Raw genomic sequence first — 21,076 nt, 5'->3', positions numbered from 1 at the left:
GTCAGATTTTATCCTGGCAAGGCAGCTACATGCAGTAAATATTCCTCCTTATCCCAGACGACCCTATCCCACAACCCTTCTGTGAGGTCAGGAGTCATACAGATCCGCGTGTGCTAAATTTTGCTTTTGGGTTTGAGAGGAGGCTAGGGCTAACGTGCCTGAGAGGTGAAAGGAGGGATTTGGAGGAATACGTGGGTCAGCTAAAGCAACGAGATAATATTTCCATCTCTCGTTAGCATAACTGTTACCCAGTTGATCCCTACCTTCATCCTTAAGGCCCCGACCAACTATGAACCTGATGCTTAACTTGATTACTGTCTCTAGTCCCTCCTCCCACTTTCTTTCCTCCCTTATTCTCTCCACTTTCCATTTTCCCTCTCTTCCACTTCTTATTCTCTATTGCATTAAACATTAGCCTAATCTCATAATTGTGCAGTTAATAAGATTTTATAATATTGTGGGGCCATATTTTTGTATTTATTTATTTATTTATTTAAGAGATTGGGTCTCATTCTGTCTCCCAGGCTGGAGAGCAGTGGCTCAATCATAACTCACTGTAACTTCAAACTCCTGAGCTCAAGCATATGGGACCATATTCTACTATTAAAAGCTGACTTACTTTATATGCTATATGATTGCTTTTACTACCAGGAGTGCTTTGTTATGCTTAAACTTTTTATTTTGTAATAATTTAGGTATTAGAAAGGCAGTGTAAAGTAATCCTTCTGAGTTTTTTGTATAGGTTGTGGGGCCAGGTTTCCTGAGGTTAAATCTTACTAGCTTTATGGTCTTGGATAGCAAGTTACTTTTTTCTCTTGGCTTCAGTTTCTCAAGCATAAATGGGAATAATAATCACTGACCTAATTCATTTTGTTGGTTTGGGATTAAATGAGTTAACTCTTGTAAAGTGGGTAAAATAGTGCCTGGTGCCTATAAATACTCAATAAATGCTGTATTTGCTATTAAAGCTAATTTATAGTTAACTTAGCAAATATTGACTGAATGCTCACTAGGTGCCAGACGTTATCCTAAGTGATAGGAGTAAGTATATTTATTGAACATCTACTGTTAGGCATGAGGGTTATAGTAGTAAATAAAACTGAGTTCCTGTCCTTCTTAGTGTTTGGAATGCTATTGATTATTATTTGAATTTGAGGCTGACTTTATAAATGTGATTGACCTTTAATTTTTTTTGTTTTACTTTTAAATTTAGGATGTCTTGTATTATGAGCAGCTTAAGACCAATGTGATACAACATGACCTTTTGGTGGACAGTCTAATCTATAAAGTAAGTAAAAGTCAACTTAGTTTTTTCCTTTTCATTAATATCATTAAAAATTGAGATTCTTTAGTGTGCAGAGCCTGTACTATGTATAATGATATATATTAACCTTGAAAAATAATTTTAAGTGATTAGATGTATACATATAAAGTTGGTGTTCAAAATTTGCAGTTTCCATTTTATGTTATCTTCTTTCCCTTTGAAGCTGTCTTCATGATTCTTTTTTAGTCCTACTTTTTGATGAAGATAATAAGCATTTCTTATATCTCTAAATTCAGGCTTTCTACACAAACCAAGTAAAAAGGCAACTGAAAAGCAAAACCGGATTATAATATTTTTATCTTATGATTCTTTAGGGCCTACTTGTGTATTCTCTTTATATTGAAATCCTTTTTAATTTTTAATTTCTTTTAGTTTCTAGACATATGGCTAAGTATATCTCAAGTTTTAAGGTAGAGATACATTGAGATTTTGCCTCCAAGCATCTGATAATCAAGTTGAGGGCTGAGTTAATGCTTTCATCACTGAGCCAAACAGGGTCCGTTTTCCAGTACACAATAGAAAGCCAAGCACCAAATCACTGGGTTTTTGTAGCTAGAAAGGTTTGATCAGATTGGATCCTGCCATGGGGTGATGCCAGGGCTTGATCTGATTGAATCCTGGATACTGCCGTGTGGTGTCCACTTCTTAATTCAGACCCCACTCCTTAGTCCTATCACATAGATTCCACCTGTGGTTGCATGCTTGGTTAATCTGGGCATGCTCAGGTTACATGACCTTCAACCTGGGGGTCCATGGCAACTAAAAAACAGCTCATAACTGTGTTACATAAAAGTTGAACCAGATTGGTCTGGTGTAGCTAATACTTTATGTGTAATATAGGATATGAATAATTTTGAATTAATATTAGGCAACTTAAAAGTCTTAGATTTTAAATTTAGATTTGAAATATAAGGGAGAAAGGCATGTAATTACAGGTCTCGGAAATGGGGAAAAGAAGATTACATATTGAGGACCTGAAAATTTGTCTGAGTAGAACAAGGCCAGGGGTAATAAAAACTATTACTAACAAATGACTGCTTATTGTGCCATATGGTATTCCAAACCCTTTACATAGATTACTATTTAATGCCTACAAATACCTAAGAGTAGCAGATACCAACATTTAGGCTGTGAATTATAAATGCGTTGTTTTTCTGGGGAAAAAAACTTGCATTCTGTAAAACCATGCATTAAAAATAACAGAGCTTATGGGCAAAACAGGGTTAGGGTAGATCCACTCACAATTTTTGCAACTTTGTAATCATAGTACTAACAAAAGCAATCATTGGTAGCCTGGGAGAAGAATCAGACAGCTCAGGCAGGCTGGTCTGGTAGGAGCTATTAAAAATGTGTAAAAATAATAATACAGAAGTGCTAAAATAATGCAAATGCAAGTGGTGCTCTGGGCCACTGGAGCTACTGTTAAGGTGAGCACAAGAGAATAGCAGGGGAGAAATGTTGTGGGCTGGGAGTGTGCCTCTCTGGAGAGGGAGCCCCAGTGCCAATGTCCGTTTTTTAATGTTCTTAAAATGCAACTATAAAGTCTCATGCCTGTGCCGCAGCAGCTGAGCTAAAGACATTTTTTTTCCTGCTGATGGTTATAATTCTCCTCCCTCTGCTCCAACTCCTCTTGCTTAATAAAAATTGCATCTGAACCAATACAACTTCCATGTTATACTAACATCATTTCCTTACCAGCAGCCAGCAACATAGTGACACATGTGTTGTAACAAAGTAGAAAGTAGTTATTTTGTTATTTTACAAATGAGGAAATTGAGATAAAGAAAGAAATTTGTTTAAATTAACATATTAAATAGTGAAGCCAAGATTTAGACCTAGCCAGTCTGACTTCAGAACTGTATTCTTAACCACTAAGCTCTACAGTAAGTGGAAATGAGAGTTTAGAGAATACAGTCCTTTGACGGAAAGTCTTGAATCTCACAGAGGTTTTTCACTAGATTTGGATCACAGGTACTATTATTAACTTTGAGGTCAAATTATTATGCTCAGTGGATTATTTTATCAAAAATGTAAGAGATCTTTTGGGCTGTAAGACCATTAGCCTCTTTTCTAGTCAAATGAAAGGAAACTCACATGTGAAAAAGTTCAAAAAAGTAAGAAGTGCTAGGATGAGAGTTCTCTTTGTCTCCAAAATGAATTTCAGTTTGAGTCAGTAAGGAAAATCTGTTCCAAGAAGGAAGTAATTTGTGCCTGAGGAATTGAATAAAACTGTTGATGGCGTCTGTCCTTTGCACATCATGAATGTTTTTAGGAAGATATCTGTCTCTGGTTCTTTTTGACTTAGTTGGGCTCTGCCGATCACTCCAAACATTATTAAAGTCAGCCGTTAAGGGAATGATCACTTAAAAAAAAAATTCTGTTTCATTGCAGTTCCCTATAGCAAAGACTTATTTTATTTATTTATTTATTTATTTTATTTTATTTTATTTTATTTTTTTGAGACGGAGTCTCGCTCTGTCTCCCAGGCTAGACTGCAGTGGCCGGATCTCAGCTCACTGCAAGCTCCGCCTCCCGGGTTTACACTGTTCTCCTGCCTCAGCCTCCCGAGTAGCTGGGACTACAGGCGCCCACCACCTCGCCCGGCTAGTTTTTTGTATTTTTTAGTAGAGAGGGGGTTTCACCGTGTTAGCCAGGATGATCTCGATCTCCTGACCTCGTGATCCACCCGTCTCGGCCCCCCAAAGTGCTGGGATTACAGGCTTGAGCCATTTTAAATTTAACTGAAAACAAGGTGGAATTCTTTTAAAGGTTAAAGGAATGAATGGAACAAGGCAATGTTACAAAATCCATGATCAAATAGCTCAAACAGTCTACAAAATTCAACCAGGCTGTTGAGCAAAGTAGCAATCAGGGGAGGATAGAAAGTCATAGATGTTCTGAGCCAATGATGTTGTGAGTATGGAACATCATCGAACCCTCCCTAGGCTAATTTATTAAATGGTTCTTTTTTTTTTTTTTTTTTAACAAACTTGCCTTATATCCATGTATTCTATAGTTTTCAACCATTTACTATAATCTGATAATTTATACTAGTGTTTTTCAACCTTTCTTCATTATCACGCTCCTGGAGAGAAAGATTAATTAACTTATCTCTAATAAGAAAAAGTAAATAACAAAAAATAAGATTTGGGTGGGTTGGGGTGAGCTCTGGTCTGCCACGTATCATTGTAATACGTAAAATTTGTTGACCTCCAAGAACCAGTTTTCATGCCCCCAAAGGCAATAGTATCCCCCTGCTGAGAATGCATGATCTCTACTTTTGTCTGGGTTGTCTTCTGACACAGAAAGCTGGACCATTTCTTTCTCCTTAATCTGTGTCATTACGGTTTTTTCAGACTTAGCACACATTTGCTACCCCCAGAGTCATCTATGACTCTTTCCATCCTCCCCTGATTACTACTTGGCTCAACAGCCTAGTTGAATTTTGTAGACCGTTTGAACTATTTGACCATGGATTTTTGTAACATTTCTTTGTGATTTTCCCATGTTTATACTATCTCGCCAGTGAGATTGTAGGCTTGTTGATGATAAACATTTTTTTGTTTGTCTTCTTTTTTGTTTGTTTGTTGAAGTTTTGATTTTCGTATCCTTCATCCCAGCCAATCAGTACTTGTTGAATTGATTATATATTGGGTCTAAAAGCATGGTGTAGTTTACAACTGGAGTTTTTGGATACATGTAAGGTTTGAGATGTATATTTACTTATAAATAGATGAACACTATTATAAGTAAAAGGACTTTTGGTGAATTTTTTAAAAAAAGCTTTCTGGATATCTACTCTTTATCTGATACTGTGCTAGGCATTCACCTATCCTTTCTGAAGTAGGCGGTGGTGTCCTTATTTACATATATGGAGATTAGGCTCAGAGTTACTGACCAAAGTTATACAGCTAAAAGTAGTGGAACTGATTTCAAATCTTAGTTAAATCTGTTGGAATTTCATGTTCTTTACACCAAAGCACACAAGCAGCAAGTTCCAACTCTGGACATAATACTCAGAAACAATCCTGGGGGAATGTTTTAGTTTGTTTTTCTAGACTTTTGTTCATTTGTTTGCTTGTTATTGGAGAGGGGTACCTATATACTGATGAATTATATTATAGGAAAATATAATTAATTTCTATTAATAATTTTATCATTTTTATTTTTACTCATCAAACATGTATTGGGTATTTAGGTGCTAAGCACTGTGGTGGTACTACATATACAAAAAACATTTAAGAGATTTGAGCTCAAAGTGGCTAAAGTCTCATAGGGAGACTCATAGAAATCATTAAGGTAGACTCAAATCAGAAAGTGAGAATAGGAATATATTTAAAGAAGGAAACTAATATGCTATCCAGGGGAAGTCAATGAACTGGCCCTTAAACTCATAATGCAGAAAATCAATGTTCCTGCTCTCTCACTAACAAGTGGTGACTTGCAAGTGAATAATCACAAAGGCATGGAAGATATTTGGTCTTTTGTGGGAATGGCAAGAATGTGGACTTCAATAGTGATATTGGAACAGTAATTTGGGGCCAGATTGTTATGATTGCTTCTGGATGTTATGCTTGCATCCACTTTTCTTTTCTAGCTTTAAGCCATCTAAATATTAGATTAAAAGGAGATAAAATTGAAATAAATATTAAAGAATTACTAATGGGACCTTAAATGAGGAATTCGAGGTCAAATAATGTGTCACATATATTAGTTCAGTAAATATAGCAATGGTAAAATCTAATCTAATCACAATAAAATAATAAATTTATTGTGGTAATGCTTCTAAATACTGATTGTATGCCTTACTACTACAGACAGATCCATTTGGGTTCTTTTCAGTACTGTCTACTTTTAATTATAGGATGTGAAGTTGACAGCAAGCAATGATGATTATTATTTTGTATTTGAAGATTATTTATATCAGGTAAGTTTAAAAATTAAAATATATAGTGTTCTTGTTTTAGTTTCTCTAAATCATGATACTTTAGGAGATATCTCTGTTGTTGACTAAATCCTTTTGTAATCCATGGCATGCTTGTCAGATGAAATGTTCTAAGTTTGGGATAAGATTACCTTTTGTTTTTACTGTGAAATTAGATAGGAGAATAACAGTTCCCAATTGTTTCTTTTTGTCATATGTGGTACAACAAGGAGGTATTGGCAGGTAAGTTTTCTATCTTTGTTATTGGCACAGATGCTTAAATCAGATGTCAAATTCATATTTAAGCCATTCCAAGATGTTTGGAGAAAGCATTTTGCATTATATTTTTAAAATTAAATATATTGAATAAATAATGTTTCAAAATAAATTTAGAGTGTCATGATTATCCTTTGATCATTTCATTTGCTAATATTGTGGATGCTTGGGTTCTTACTTTTTCACATCTACTAGGATAAAATCATTTATCATAAATAGAAATGTAATTTATATAGAATTGCCTATATGATGTTCTTTTTTAAAAGATTATACATATTAATAATTTGATTTTGAATGAATGTCAATACAAATGTCATAGAGGAAATACATATATTCTACACAGCAATTTCTGCTCGATTAAATGTAAGTTGGTCACCGCTGTTTGTATGAGCAGGTTTTCGTTTGATAATGGTGTTGTGGTGTATATATGTTTAAGAGAGAAGATAAAGTTAAATAAGCATCTGTCAAGAAGATTTATCATATGTTCCAAGAGCTAAAGTATAAAGACTTTATAAGATTTATTTATAAACTTAAAATTTTAAATAACCCCATAAACAATTTTAAGAGATTCCTGTGATTTCAAATGCATAATTAAAATTTGTTTTTAAATAGTAGACTTACAATTCCATTTTAATATAAAGTTAGTTATTAATTAAAAGTTAGAGAATACAAAAATCTTCTTCTAAAAGTTTGTTTAGGTAGCTAATATGTAGCCCAGTATCTAATTCTTAGTACTCAGTAAATTTTTGAATATACAGGTATATCTCACTTTATTGTGCTTTATTGTGTTTCACAGATATTATTATTTTTACCAATTGAAGGTTTGTGGCAGCCCTGTATTGAGCAAGTCTATCAGCACTATTTTTTTCAACAGCATGAGCTTTTTTCATATTTCTGTGTCACATTTTGGTAATTCTTTACAATATTTCAAACTTTATTATTATATCTGATTTAGTAATCTGTGATTAGTGATCTTTGATGTTACTACTGTAATTGTTTTGGAATGCCACAAACTACACCCTTAAGATGGCAAACTTAATTGATAAATGTATGTGTTCTGATTGTTCTACCAACTGGCCATTACCCATTTATCTCCCTTTCCTCAAGCCTTTCTAGACCCTGAGACACAACAATATTGAAATTAGGCCAAGAATAACCCTACGGTGGCCTTGAAATGTTGAAGTAAAAGGAAGTTACATGTCTCTGACTTTAAATCAAAAGCGAGAGATGATTATGCTTAGTGAGGACGGCATGCCCAAAGCCAAGATAAGCCAAAAGCTAGGCCTCTTGCACCGAACAGCCAAGTTGTAAATGCAAAGGAAAAGTTTTTGAAGGAAATTAAAAGTGTTACTCTCGTGAACACATGAGTGGTAAGAAAGGAAAAGAGCCTTGTTGCTGATATGGAGAAAATTTTAGTAGTCTGAATAGAAGATCAAACTAGTCATGACATCCCCCTAAACCAAAGCCAAATCCAGAGCAAGGCCCTAACTCTCTTCAACTTTATCAAGGCTGAGAGAGGAGAGGAAGCTGGAGAAGAATAATTGAAAGCTAGCAAAGGTTGGTTTATGTGATTTAAGGAAAAATGCCATCTCCATAATTTAAAAAGTGCAAGGTGAAGCAGCAAGTGTTGATGTAGCAGCTACAGCAAATTATCCCTGTCTAGCAAATATCATTGATAAAGGTGGCTGCACTAAACAACAGATTTTTCAGTGTAGGTGAAACAGCTTTCCATTGGAAGAAAATGCCATCTAGAACTTTCATAGCTAGAGAGGAGAAGTCAGTGTTTGACTTCAAAGCTTCAAAGGATATGCTGACTATGTTGTTAGGGGCTAATGCAGCTGGTACCTTTAGGTTGAAGCCAGTGCTTGTTTACCATTTCAAAAATCCTTGGGCCCTTAAGAAATACGCCTAATCTACTCTGCCTGTGCTCTATAAATGGAACAAGAAAGCCTAGATGACAGCACATCTGTTAACAGCATGGTCTACCTAATATTGTAAACATATTGTTGAAGCCTACTATTCAGAAAAAAAAATTCCTTTCAAAATATGACTGCTCATTGACAATGCACATAGTCACCCAAAAGCTCCGATCCAGATGTACCAGGAGATAAATGTTGGTTTCACGCCTGCTAACACGACATCCATTCTGCAGCCCATGGGTAAGGGAGTCATTTTGACTTTCAAGTCTTATTTAAGAAATACATTTTGTAAGGCTATATAGTGTCATAGATAGTGATTCCTCTGATGGATCTGGAAAAAGTAAATTGAAAGCTTCTGGAAAGGATTCACCAATCTAAATGCCATTAAGAACATTTGGGATTCATGAGAGGAGGTCAAAATATCAACATGAAAAGGAGTTTGGAAGAAGTTGGTTGTAACCTTAATGGATAACCTTGAGGGGTTCAAGACTTCAGTGGAGGAAGTAATGGTCACTGTGGTGGAAAAAGCAAGATAATTGGAATTAGAAGTAGAGCCTCAATATGTGACTGAATTTGCTTCAATCTCATCATAAAACTTAAATGAATGAAGAGTTGCCTCTTGAGGATAAACAAATAAAGTAATTTCTTGAGATAGACTCTACTCTTGGTGAAGCTACTGGACACATTGTTGAAATGACAACAAAGTGTTTACATTATTACTTAGTAAAACAACAGCAGGGTTCAAGAGAATTGACTCCAATTTTGAAAGTTCTACTGTGGGTAAAGTGCCAACAAACAGAGAAATATTTTGCGAAAGGAAGAGCCTATCAATTCAACAAACTTTATTGTTGTCTTATTTTAAGAAACTGCCACAGCTGCCCCAATGTTCAGCAGCCACCACCCTGGATCAGTCAGCAGCCATACACATTGAGGCAAGACCCTCTACCAACAGCAAGGTTACAGCCTGCTGAAGATTCAGATGGTCATTAGCACTTTTTTCAGCAATAAATTATTTTTAAATTATGGCATGTATATTTTTGGGCATATGCTGTTGTACTTAGTAGACTATAGTGTAGTGTAAACATAGCTTTTATACATGCTGAGAAACCAGAACATTTGCGTGATTTGCCTTATTACGATACTCACTTTATTGTGGTGGTCTGGAACTGAACCTGCAATATCTCCAAGGTATGCCTATATAAATAAAATTAATTATTCACTTATACAATAATACTAGTTTACCAGTAACCTCTGTACTTCAGAAATACAGAGTGGGAATTATCAGTTCCTAAATGGTGGTCTGAGAGAAACTCCACAGAACCATCCTCAGCAGGAAACCGTAACTAGTGAAAACTATTTTTTTAAAAGTATTTAAAGTCTCTGGTAATTATCCTAAGGTTACATGAAAAGTCAGCAAACAAGAAAACATTTATTTGAGAAAAGCTACTAAATCTCGGTAAAAATAATTTGTGGCCCTTGAGTCATGAGCTGCTTTTTGCCTCCTCTCACCCCCAGATTAGCGTAACAGAAGCTTCAGTTCAGTCATGTGTGGCCAGGAAGATGGGGCTCCATTTCCCTCCAGCTTCTAGTCAAGGGCTAAGTATCTCCATAGGAGGGGCAGATGGCCAGTATTTCTTATCTCCCTCAGCTCCATGTTGCAGATGCTAAATTCTAGAGAGTACCATCAAGAAGTTGTCAGATTCCTTCCCATAGGGCAGAGATCTGGTCCAAAAGCTCTGACTCCACTCAGCAGGCCAAAAATACTACGGCCTCAACTGCTTTCACCTCATTTTGTTTATAGAGGGGAGAGAGGTTCCACATCAGAAAGACAAGCTGAGAAGACCAGAGGCTACCACCCTCACCAGTGTTTTCTCACAAAGCAGAAGTGTCACTCCAAGAGAAGTAGGCCACTATCCCCAACCTGGCTCCAGGGCAATGACTCAGAGATTTTGGCCAGAATGGGAGACAGCCTTAGCAACAGTAACTCTGAAGCGCTCCTCAAAGAACTAACTTTATATGGAGTACGGGAAAGTTCCAACGTAGTGGGGCTCTGAACAATTAAGATTTTAATGGTAAACACTTAAGAATTAAGAGTAACAAGCTAAAAGCGTAGCAGCTGGTTTGCCAGAGAAAGCCAGAGACAGAGATAGCTAGGAGGAGTCCTGATGGGATAGGACAAACCTCAAGGACTGGCCTCAAAAATGACCTCATGAAGGACCCTACGTTTGATTGAATCAGACTGTGGTACAATTTATGCATGAGAACATTGTTGAAAACAGTAGAATAATCAGCTGGCAATTAGAGGAAACTAATATCTGGCTATGATATCGAGAAAGACAGAAAGCTTAACACAGAGATCAGGGGAAGAGACCAAGAGCCCTGCTAAGTTAGCTGGGCTTGGTGGTGCGTGCCTGTAGTCCCAGATACTCAGGAGGCTGAGGCAGGAGAATCGCTTGAACCCAGGAGGTAGGGGTTGCGGTGAGCCAAGATTGCACCACTGCACTTTAGCCGGGGTGACAGAGCAAGACTGTCTCAAAAAAAAAAAAAAAAAAAAAAAAGAGAAGAACGCTGCTAAAGCCAGTGTCACTGAAGGATGATTGTATGTATGCTCAAGGCTGCATACTCTGAGGTACATCAGAAGCTTCATACTTTGGGAGAAACAGACTTAAATGAAATATTTCGACCAAGTCACTAAACAAATAAGCAAATAACAATCATGAGCTCCAGCTGCTTGTAAGATGGCCTAGATGTTGTACTTAACCAACCAAAACTTCAAAGCAGCCATTATAAATATATTCAAAGAACTAAAGGAAGCTATGCTTAAAGAAGTAAAGTAAGGCCAGATGCAGTGGCTCACACCTGTAATCATAGCATTTTGGGAAGCTGAGGCAGGACAGTCGCTTGAGCCCAGGAGTTTGGGACCAGCCTAGGCAACATGGCAAAACCTTGTCTCTATAAAATAGAAAAAAGTTAGCTGGGTGTAGTGGCATGTGCCTGTTGTCCCTGCTACTCAGGAGGCTGAGATGCGAGGATCACTTTTGCCCAGGAGGTCAAGGCTGCAGTGAGCTGTGATTATGCCACTACACTCCAGCCTAGATGACAGGTGAGACCTGGTCTAAAAAAAGAAAAAAAAAAAAAGAAAAGGTAAAGTAAGGTGTGATGACAATGTCTCCTCTAATACAGAAGGTTTTAAAGAGATAGAAATTACATTTTTAAAGTACCAAACCGAAATTCTGGAGTTGAAAAGTACAATAATTGAAATGAAAATTTTATTGGAAGGACTCAAAAGTATATTTGAAAAAGCAGAGAAGAATCAGTGAACTTGGAAGACATCAAGAGAAATTATGTCATTCAAAGAACAAAGAAAATAACAAACAGAGCCTCAGAGAAGTTTAGGACAACATGCTCACGAATAAATTTATAACAGGAGTATCAGAAGGAGAGGAGAGAGAGAAAGGAGCAGATGTATTTGAAGAAAGAATGGCTGAAAATGTCTCAAATTTGATGAAAAACATTAATCTACACATCTAAGAAACTCAACAAACTCAAAGTAGGATAACCACAGATATCCATACCCAGACATATCATAGTCAAACTGTCAAAAGCCAAAGGTGATGAAAGAATCTCAAAAGTGCTGAAATAAATATTTTTTTCTTTTATTTAGCTCATGTTTCAGTAGTTCTGTCCTCAAATATGTTTGCGGCCTTAGGCAGTTCACCAGACCTCCATGGGCCTTCATATTCTTATCATTCAGCTGAGAGTTTAGACTAAACTGTCTTTATGCAGATCTCAGAGGTACAAAAAAAGTTTATGTGATTTGCCATAAAAGAAATGATTAAATTTTTCCATAAAAGTATTTATTACAGATTGTTTATTCTTTTTAAATGTGGATTTTAAAATTCTTTTATCTCAAGAGTTATTAGTTACTGGAATGTTATCTGTCAAAAGTTTTATAATTTGTTATGCAGGAAAATTCTATTGGTTTTATCCTAAAGAAAGAATAGCTTTATTGTCTTTAATCTGTGGGTGTTTTATTACATTTCTTTACTATTACTAAAAACTAAATTGACCTTCCTATTTATCTCTCTTGCTGAATGCTGGCCACCCCACCTTTAATCCATGTTCTACAGTAAAGTCAGAGTGGTCTTTTAAAAACACCAATCAATTCATGTCACTTGTTTGATTAAAACCAAAAGACCCAAATTTTTCACAAGAGTCTACATGACCCTGCATTACCTGGCCCACCTCTCCAGATGAATTGTTCACTTCTCTGCCTGACACTCTGGCATTCTGTATTTCAACCATCCTGATCTTTAACTTCTTAAGTTCACTATACTCCTTTCTACCTCAGGGCCATGAGACCTGCAGTTCCTTTTATAAGCAAGACTGTTATCCTCCCGTCTTCATCTAGTAAACTCCTATTTTTACTTCATTTCTCAATTTTGGACTTAACAGACAAAAACTTCAAAGCAGTCATTATAAATATATTCAGAGACCCAAAGGAAACCATGCTTAAAGAAATAATCATTTACTCAGATACACCTTCCCTGACTAACCCCTCACTCACCTGCACAAACACACACAAAGCCATGGCTATCTAATATGTGCTTTTAAAGTGCCATGTAGTACTTTCCATACTTTTTGTTTATAGTACTTATCATAGTTTATTTGATTATTTTATAATTGTCTCTCCCAGGTAAATTCTTAATTGTTTTGGTCCTTATTGTTAATTCCAATGCCTAGTGTACTACAGATACTGAGTAAAAATATTCCTTAACCTCATGTACTTGTTTTCATTGATGGGGTTATCTTTTTCATTATTGAGAAGGAAGCTTTCTTCTTTTATCTAAAAGCTTAATATTAGTAATTTATAGGCTAATGGATATTTTACTGTCATTTTATGGGGCTCTAGATTTCCTTAGATTTTAGTATAGTTGTAATGAATCCTTTTTTATGAGCTGACTCATAAACAGATTAGTTAATGTCACACAAAGATATAAAACAAACAAAACCACATAAACTAAATATCTACCACTTGACAAAAAGTTGACCAACTCGCTAAAAGCTTTTGGTCCTTCTTATGCCATTTTGATCCAGAACATGAAACTGTTGTGACACCAAACATATGAACACATAAATTATAATATCAGCCAAAGACCAATAATGGCATGACTCATAGTAATCTGTGACTATTCTACTTCAGTGTGTGGGTAGAGAGAGTGTACATTTGACAAGTTTGTACCATTTGGTCACCAGAGATAAGAGGATTGCCATTTTTAAGTTACAACTACAAAGCCTCTTTGGTGGTGGTAAAAAGGGGCTTGACAGGTAACAAATCTGCCTCATTTGGTAAACAGAATCAGTGAGGGTATCTGTTTTCAATGAGAGCAGTAACAAGTTCTCCAAATAATGCCAGAACTAACCCTTAAGGGAGCATTCATTTTTATCTTTTCCACATGTAAGTGACTTATATGTGAGAAAACTTCTAAGAAAACTTGTAAGTAACTGAACTAATAAGTGGATGCATATTTTGAGAAAAAGCAGAATGAGCATCAGTAAATATTTATTGATCCACCTCTGATGAAACCTGTGTTGGTGGGGACATCTGAGAGTGTTGATGAATGCCAGTGACTCTGATAGAAAAAAAATATTGATCCTTATACTATGTATAGATGATATCACCTTTGATGGGCTTGCATTCTAGTTAAGGGGGCAGGACATGAACATAAAAAATATTCTGAAATTGTTTTAAAGTGTTTATGTAAAGCATTAGGTGCTAAATCAGTATCACAAACAGTAAGTGCTATAAGAGTATGCTTTAACCTTTATTTTCCATTTCTATTAATATTTTAGTTCAAATTGTATTTTTTTAGATTTTACATAATTTTTTCAGTCATAGGTCTCATGACTTCTCCTGCTTTTAGTACTTTGGAAATCATTAAATAAGCCTCTGTTAAATGCTGTAGTAAGAACACTTATCACAAGGTCTATCCTCTTAATACCTTTTTAAGTGTACAGTATAGTATTATTAACTATAGGCACAGTGCTGTACAGCAGATCTTTAGAATTCAGTCATCTCCCATGGCAGAAACATTATACTGATTGAATGGCAGCTCCATATTCCCCCTGCCCCCTAGGCCCAGCAGTCACCATTCAATTGCTGCTATATGTTTGACTGTTTTAGATACCTCATATAGTAGAATCATGTAGTATTTGTTCTTCTGTGACTGCCTTATTTCATTTAATATAATGTTCTCCAGGATCACGTTGCCTCATGTAACTCATTTTCTTCTTTATATTGACTGAATAATATTCCATTGTATTGTATGTACTACATTTTCTTTATCCATTCATCTGTCTAAATAAGCTTTAATGTGGATCTCTATCCCCATGACATAAATAGATGGATGATTACAACATCTAAGCATCTCTCTTTGGGAATTATGTAAAAATAATTTTCCTTATATGGATAATTACTAAGAAAACACTTTCATGGTGATGCTTTTTAGTTTTTCATTTTACAATTAGTTTGAATTATTAGAAATATATTTTAACTCCTAAAAACGTATGTAATTTTATGCATTGTAAATATTCTGTTTTCAGAAATTGAGTTCTGTTTTTTCCTCTCAGAAAAAATTGTGTGTGTGTGTGTGTGTGTGTATGTGTGTAATAAGACAGAAGAAAGCCTGTTCTTATCATTAATTACAGGCATTCCTTTAGCAAAACTGCCTAGCAACTCTTGCTGTATAGGAAAATCGCCAGTGTATAGCAAATTTAGTGTTCCTGGCCATGTTCTTGGTCATAGCCCATTTATTGGATTTTGTGACTACACTGCAAAATTAGATGTCATGTGGCGTTGCTATGTTTACATACAGATGAGAAAATATCCAATAATCCTTCTTTAAAGAAAATCTGGGCCTATGTTACAAGAATATGCAGGCACTTGTTCCCAAGTACCTCATGTTAATGTTACCTAAAATTTTTTTTTTTTTTTTTTTTTTTTGAGATGGAGTCTCGCTCTGTGCCCAGGCTGGAGTGCAGTGGCACGATCTCCACTCACTGCAAGCTCTGCCCCCCAAGTTCACGCCATTCTTCTGCCTCAGCCTCCAGTGTAGCTGGGACTACAGGCGCCCACCACTGCGCCCAGCTAATTTTTTGTATTTTTAGTAGAGACGGGGTTTCACAGTGTTAGCCAGGATGGTCTCGATCTCCTGACCTCGTAATCCGCCCGTCTCGGCTTCTCAAAGTGCTGGGATTACAGGCATGAGCCACCGCACCCGGCCTGTTACCTAAATTTTATTGGCAACAATGCTGAATATTATAGAAATAATGTTTTTAGTAATAAGCCTTTAGTATTCCAGTGTTAAGTTAGTTTTTATTTTGCATGAAATTCTTAAAGTACCCACTTTTAAGTGTTGTAAGTTTTAAATTATGTCAGAGTTTCAAAATGTATTCAAACAGAAGACAATTCTTATTTAATGGAAGTAAAGTGAGTAGTTTGACAATACCATTTTCAGACTCCAATACTGAATGGAATTTTCACTAACTACGTGAGTTAACATATTGTCCAAAGTATATAAAATATTCATAGGAAGGAATTCATATGTAGTAAAAGGGAAGACATGAAGATTTACTCTTTCTGTTATATGACAAATCTTCCATCATGTGCTTGGTTTATCTGGCATATACTGAGTAGTAGTCCTGAGATACTGAAGTATGACATAGTTATAGATATTTTAACGCTATTGAATGGAATTTAAAAGGTCCAGATGCATCAGATATTCTTTGTTCATGTATCTAGTTAGATTATTTAGTGTATGTTCTGATATAGGCACTGTGTTAAGTGCTAGCAAAAGAAGATATTTATTAAGCTCACAACTTAGTGAAAAATGAAGAGAAAGACAAATTCATAGTTATAATTTGATAAATCCACCAATAGAAATATATATAAATTCTATGCAAATATAGATAAAGGGAAAATAAATTCTGGGAGTGGTACAGAACTCAGTGATGGCTTCAGAATAGAAATATAATATTATAAGAAATGAATTTTATTTCAGCTTTTTGAGGAACTACCATACTGTTTTCCATAGTGACTATACCATTTTATATTCCAGCAATAGTGTACAAAGGTTCTAGTTACTCCACATCATCGCCAACATGTTACTTTCTCTTTTTTTGATAGTAGCCATCCTGATGGGTATGAAATTATGTTATCTTATTATAGTTTTCATTTGCATTTCCCTAATGATTAATGATATTGAGCATCTTTTCTTGTGCTCATTAGCCATTTTATGTCTACTCAGGAAAAAAATGTCTATTCAAGTCCTTTGCCCATTTTTGGATCAACTTGTTTTTTGTTGTTGTTATTGTTGAGTCTTAAGAGATCTGTAAATATTCTGGTTATTAATTTCTTATTGAAAATGTGATTTGTAAATATTTTCTCCCATTTGTGAGTTGACTTTTTACTCTATTGATAGTGTCTTTTGATGCACAAAATTTTAAAATTTTCATGAAGTCTAGTTTGCCTATTTTTGTTGTTATCACCTGTGCCCTTGGTATCATATCCAAGAGATCACCAAATCCAATGTTGTGAAGATTTTGCACTATGTTTTCTTCTATGAGTTTTATAGTTTTAGAACTTGCATTTAGGTCTTTAATCCATTTTAACTTAATTTTTGGATATGGTGTTAGATAAAGGTCCAACTTCATTCTTTTGCATATAGATATCCAGTTTTCCTAGCATTTGTTGGAAGACTGCACTTTCTTCCATTCAATGGTAGTGGGAGAAAGGACTAGCACAAACCCTTGTTGTAAATCATTTGACCATATATTCAAGGTTTTATTTCTAGTTCTGTTCTATTCTGTTTGTCTGTACATCTGTCTTTATGCCAATAGCACACTGTTTTGATTATTAAAACTTTCTAGTAAGTTTTTAAATCTGGAAGAAGTAGGAATCTTTCAGATATGTTCTCCTTTTTTCAAGATTGTTTTGGCTATTTGGGGTTTCTTGAGATTTCATCTACATTTCAGGATGGGTTTTTCTATTTTTGCAAAATATATCACTGGGATTTTGATAGGGATTGCATTGAGCTTGTAGATCACTTTAGGTAGTATTGCCTTAACAGTATTAAGTCTTCCAATTCATGAAGATGAAATACCTTTTCATTTATGTCTTTCTTAGTTTCTTTCAGCATTGTTTTATAGTTTTTATTATACAAGTCCTCCATGGTGAATTTAATTCCTAAGTAGTGTATTCTTTTTTTTTTTTTTTTGAGACGGAGTCTTGCTCTGTTGCCCAGGCTGGAGTGCAGTGGCACGATCTCAGCTCACTGCAAGCTCTGTCTCCAGGGTTCATGCCATTCTCCTGCCTCAGCCTTCCGAGTAGCTGGAACTACAGGCACCCGCCACCATGCCCAGCTAATTTTTTGTACTTTTAGTAGAGATGGGGTTTTGCTGTGGTAGCCAGGATGGTCTTGATCTCCTGACCTCGTGATCCGCCCACCTCAGCCTCCCAAAGTGCTAAGATTACAGGTGTAAGCCACTGTGCCCGGCCCAGTAGTTTATTCTTTTTAATGTTATTGTATGTGAAATTTTTTTTTTCAGATTGTTCATTGTTAGTGTATAGAAATGCAACTGATTTTTTTGTGTTGACTTTGTACCTTGCTACTTTATGGAATTTATTTATTAGTTCCAGCAGTCTTTTGTGGGAGTTTTAGGATTTTCTACATATAGGATCATATCACCTGTGAACAAAGATAATTGTACTTCTTCCTTTATAACTTGGATTTCTTTTATTTTTTTCTTGCCTAATTACTTTGGCTAGAATTTCCGGTATGTTGGATAAAAGTAGCAAAAGCAGGCATCCTTACCTTGTTTCTGATTTTAGATGAAAAGCTTTCAGTCATCCACCATGGAGTATGATGTTCACTGTAGCATTTTCATATACAGCTTTTATTATATTGAGGTATGTTGAATATTTTTATCATGAAGGGGTTTAGAATTTTGTCAAATGCTTTTTTTTTTTTTACATCAATTGAGATGATCATGTGACTTTTTTCACTTCATTCTGTTAGTATAGTGTATTACAGTGATCCATTGTTATATGTTGAACCATTCCAAGAATAAATCACACTAAGTCATTGTGTATAATTCTCTTAATATTCTGCTGAATTTGGTTTGCTAGTATTTTGTCAATTATTTTCCCATTGACTTTTCTAAGGGATATTGGTCTGTGGTTTTATTTTCTTGTAGTGTCTTTGGTTTTGGTATCAAGGTAATGCTGGCCTCATAGAATGAATTAATAAGTGTTTTCTACTTTTTAATTGTGTGGGAGAGTTTTTGTTTTGTTTTGTTTTGTTTGTTTGTTTGAAAGACAGGATCTCCCTATGTTGCCCAGGCTGGAGTGCAGTGACTATTCGCAGGCTTGATCATAGTGTGTGCACTGTACCCTTGGACTCCTGGCCTCAAGCAATTCTTCTGCCTCAACTCTCTGAGTAGCTGGGACTATAGTTGCACATCACCATGCCCAGCTCAATTTTTTGAAAAGTTTGAGAAACACTGGTGTTAGTTCTTCTTTAAATGTTTGGTAGCATTCACCAGTGAAGCCATCAGAACCAAGGCTTTTCTTTGTCAGAGTTTTGATTATTGATTAATATTTTTACTACTTACAGGTCTGTTCAGATTTTCTATTTTTTTGTGATTTTGTCTTGGTTGATTTTGTGTTTCTAGAAATATGTTCATTTTATCTAGGTTATACAATTTGTTGGTGTACAATTGGTCATTGTACTCTTATAATCCTTTTTATTTCTGTAGAGTCAGTAGTAATGTTCGCAGTTTCATTTCTTATTGTAATAATTTGAGTATTCTCTTTTCTTAGTCCATCTAGCTCAAGGTTTTTTAATTTTGTTGATCTTTTTGAAAAGCCAACTTTTGGTTTCAGTTATTATCTCTATTGTTTTCCTATTCTCTATTTCATTTATCTCTGCTCTACTTTTTATTATTTATTTTCTTTCTTCTGGTAGCTTCCAGCCTAGTTTGCCCACTTTTCCTGTTCCTGAAGTTGCAAAGTTAGCTGTTGGTTTGAAACCTTTCTTGTTTTTTAATCTAAGCCTCTGTAGCTATAAATTTTCCACTTAACATCACTCTCACTGAGTCCCGTAAGTTTTGATATGTCATGGTTTTGTCATTTGTCTCTAAGTATTTCTAATTTCTCTTATAATTTCTTCTTTAATCCATTGGCTGTTTAAGACTGTGTTGTTTAGTTTCCATAAATTTGTGAATTTTCCAGTTTTCCTTCTGTTACTGATTTCTACCTCTATCTCTGTGGTCAGAGAAGCTACTTTGCATCATCTCTATTTTTAAAAAATCTATTCAAACTTAATTTGTGACCTAATATATGATCTATCTATCTGGAAAATGTCCCATGTGCATTTACGTAGAATGTGTATGCCGTAGTTCTTGGGTAAAGTGTTCAGTATATTGTTAGATCTAGTTGGTTTATCATGTAAATCCTTTGTTTCCTTATTTCCTGTCTAGTGGTTCTATCCATCATTGAGAATAGGGTATTGAAGTCCACTGTTATTCTAGAATTGTCTATATCTCCCTTCATTTTTTGTCAGTTTTTGCTTCATACATTTTCAAGTCTGTTATAGGTACATAAATATTTATAGCTGTTATATCTTCTTGCTGTATTGAAACTTTTATTAATATATAATGACTTTTTGTCTCCCATAACCTTTTTTATTTAAAGTCTATTTTGTGTGATATAAGTATAGTCACCTTGCTCTCTTTTGGTTACTATTTGCATGGAGTATCTTTTTCCATCCTTTAATTTTTAATATATTTATGTCTTTAGATCTAAAATGAATCTCTTACAGATCACGTGTAGTTTTTATATTTTTAAATTTATTCTGCCAACCTGTCTTTTGATTGGAGAATTTAATACATTTACATTTAAAGTAATTACTGATGAGATATTTCTCTCATTTTTCTATTTGTTTTCTATATGTCTTATAGCTTTTATGCCTCTCATTTTCTGTATTACTGTCTTCTTTTGGGTTTAGTTGGGGGTGTGTGTGTGTGTGTGTGTGTAGTGAAATGTTTACATTTCTTTCTCATTTTCTCTTCTGTTTTGTGTATACTCCATAGCTATTTTCTTTGTGGTTCCCATGGAGATTATATTTAACAACCTAAAATTATAACACTCTAGTTTAAATTAGTACCAATTTAACTTCAATAACATACAAATTTTGTATTAATTTACAGCTCTATCCTCGCACCTTTCGGTTGATGACATCACAATGTTACATCTGTGTACAGTGCATACACAAACCCTGAAATCAGCAATTCTTTTAAATGCACTGATTTATTAAATTATGTAGAAAACAAAATGTGGAGTTGCAATCCAAAGTTACAATAATACTGATTTTTAAACAGTGACTTTTCAAATGTATGAGTTTCTTAAATCATACAGAAAACAAAAAGTGGAGTTAAAAACTTTTGTTACGATAGTATTATCTTTATAATTGCCCATGTGTTTTTTTTTTAAAGATCTTTATTTCTTCACTCAGATTCTAGTTACTTCTTGTATCCTTTCATTTTACTCTGCAGGACTCCTGTGAACATTTCTTG

General features: G+C 35.0%; 1 protein-coding gene across 2 annotated transcripts in view; it reads left to right on the top strand.

Annotated features, from left to right (window-relative positions):
- The window catches only part of TBC1D19 (TBC1 domain family, member 19), a 164,540-nt gene that overhangs the window by 99,397 nt on the left and 44,067 nt on the right, over positions 1–21,076 (top strand). For both annotated transcript variants that reach the window (XM_011965344.1, XM_011965343.1), the window contains one exon: positions 6,189–6,251. In XM_011965344.1, coding sequence (XP_011820734.1) covers positions 6,189–6,251 — 63 coding nt within the window. The remainder of the gene's footprint in view (positions 1–6,188; positions 6,252–21,076) is intronic.

This window comes from Mandrillus leucophaeus, unplaced genomic scaffold (assembly GCF_000951045.1).
Source record: "Mandrillus leucophaeus isolate KB7577 unplaced genomic scaffold, Mleu.le_1.0 Scaffold720, whole genome shotgun sequence".
NCBI lineage: Eukaryota > Metazoa > Chordata > Mammalia > Primates > Cercopithecidae > Mandrillus > Mandrillus leucophaeus.
Note: the sequence above shows the minus strand (reverse complement) of the source record. Positions and strands in the feature narration are given on the sequence as shown.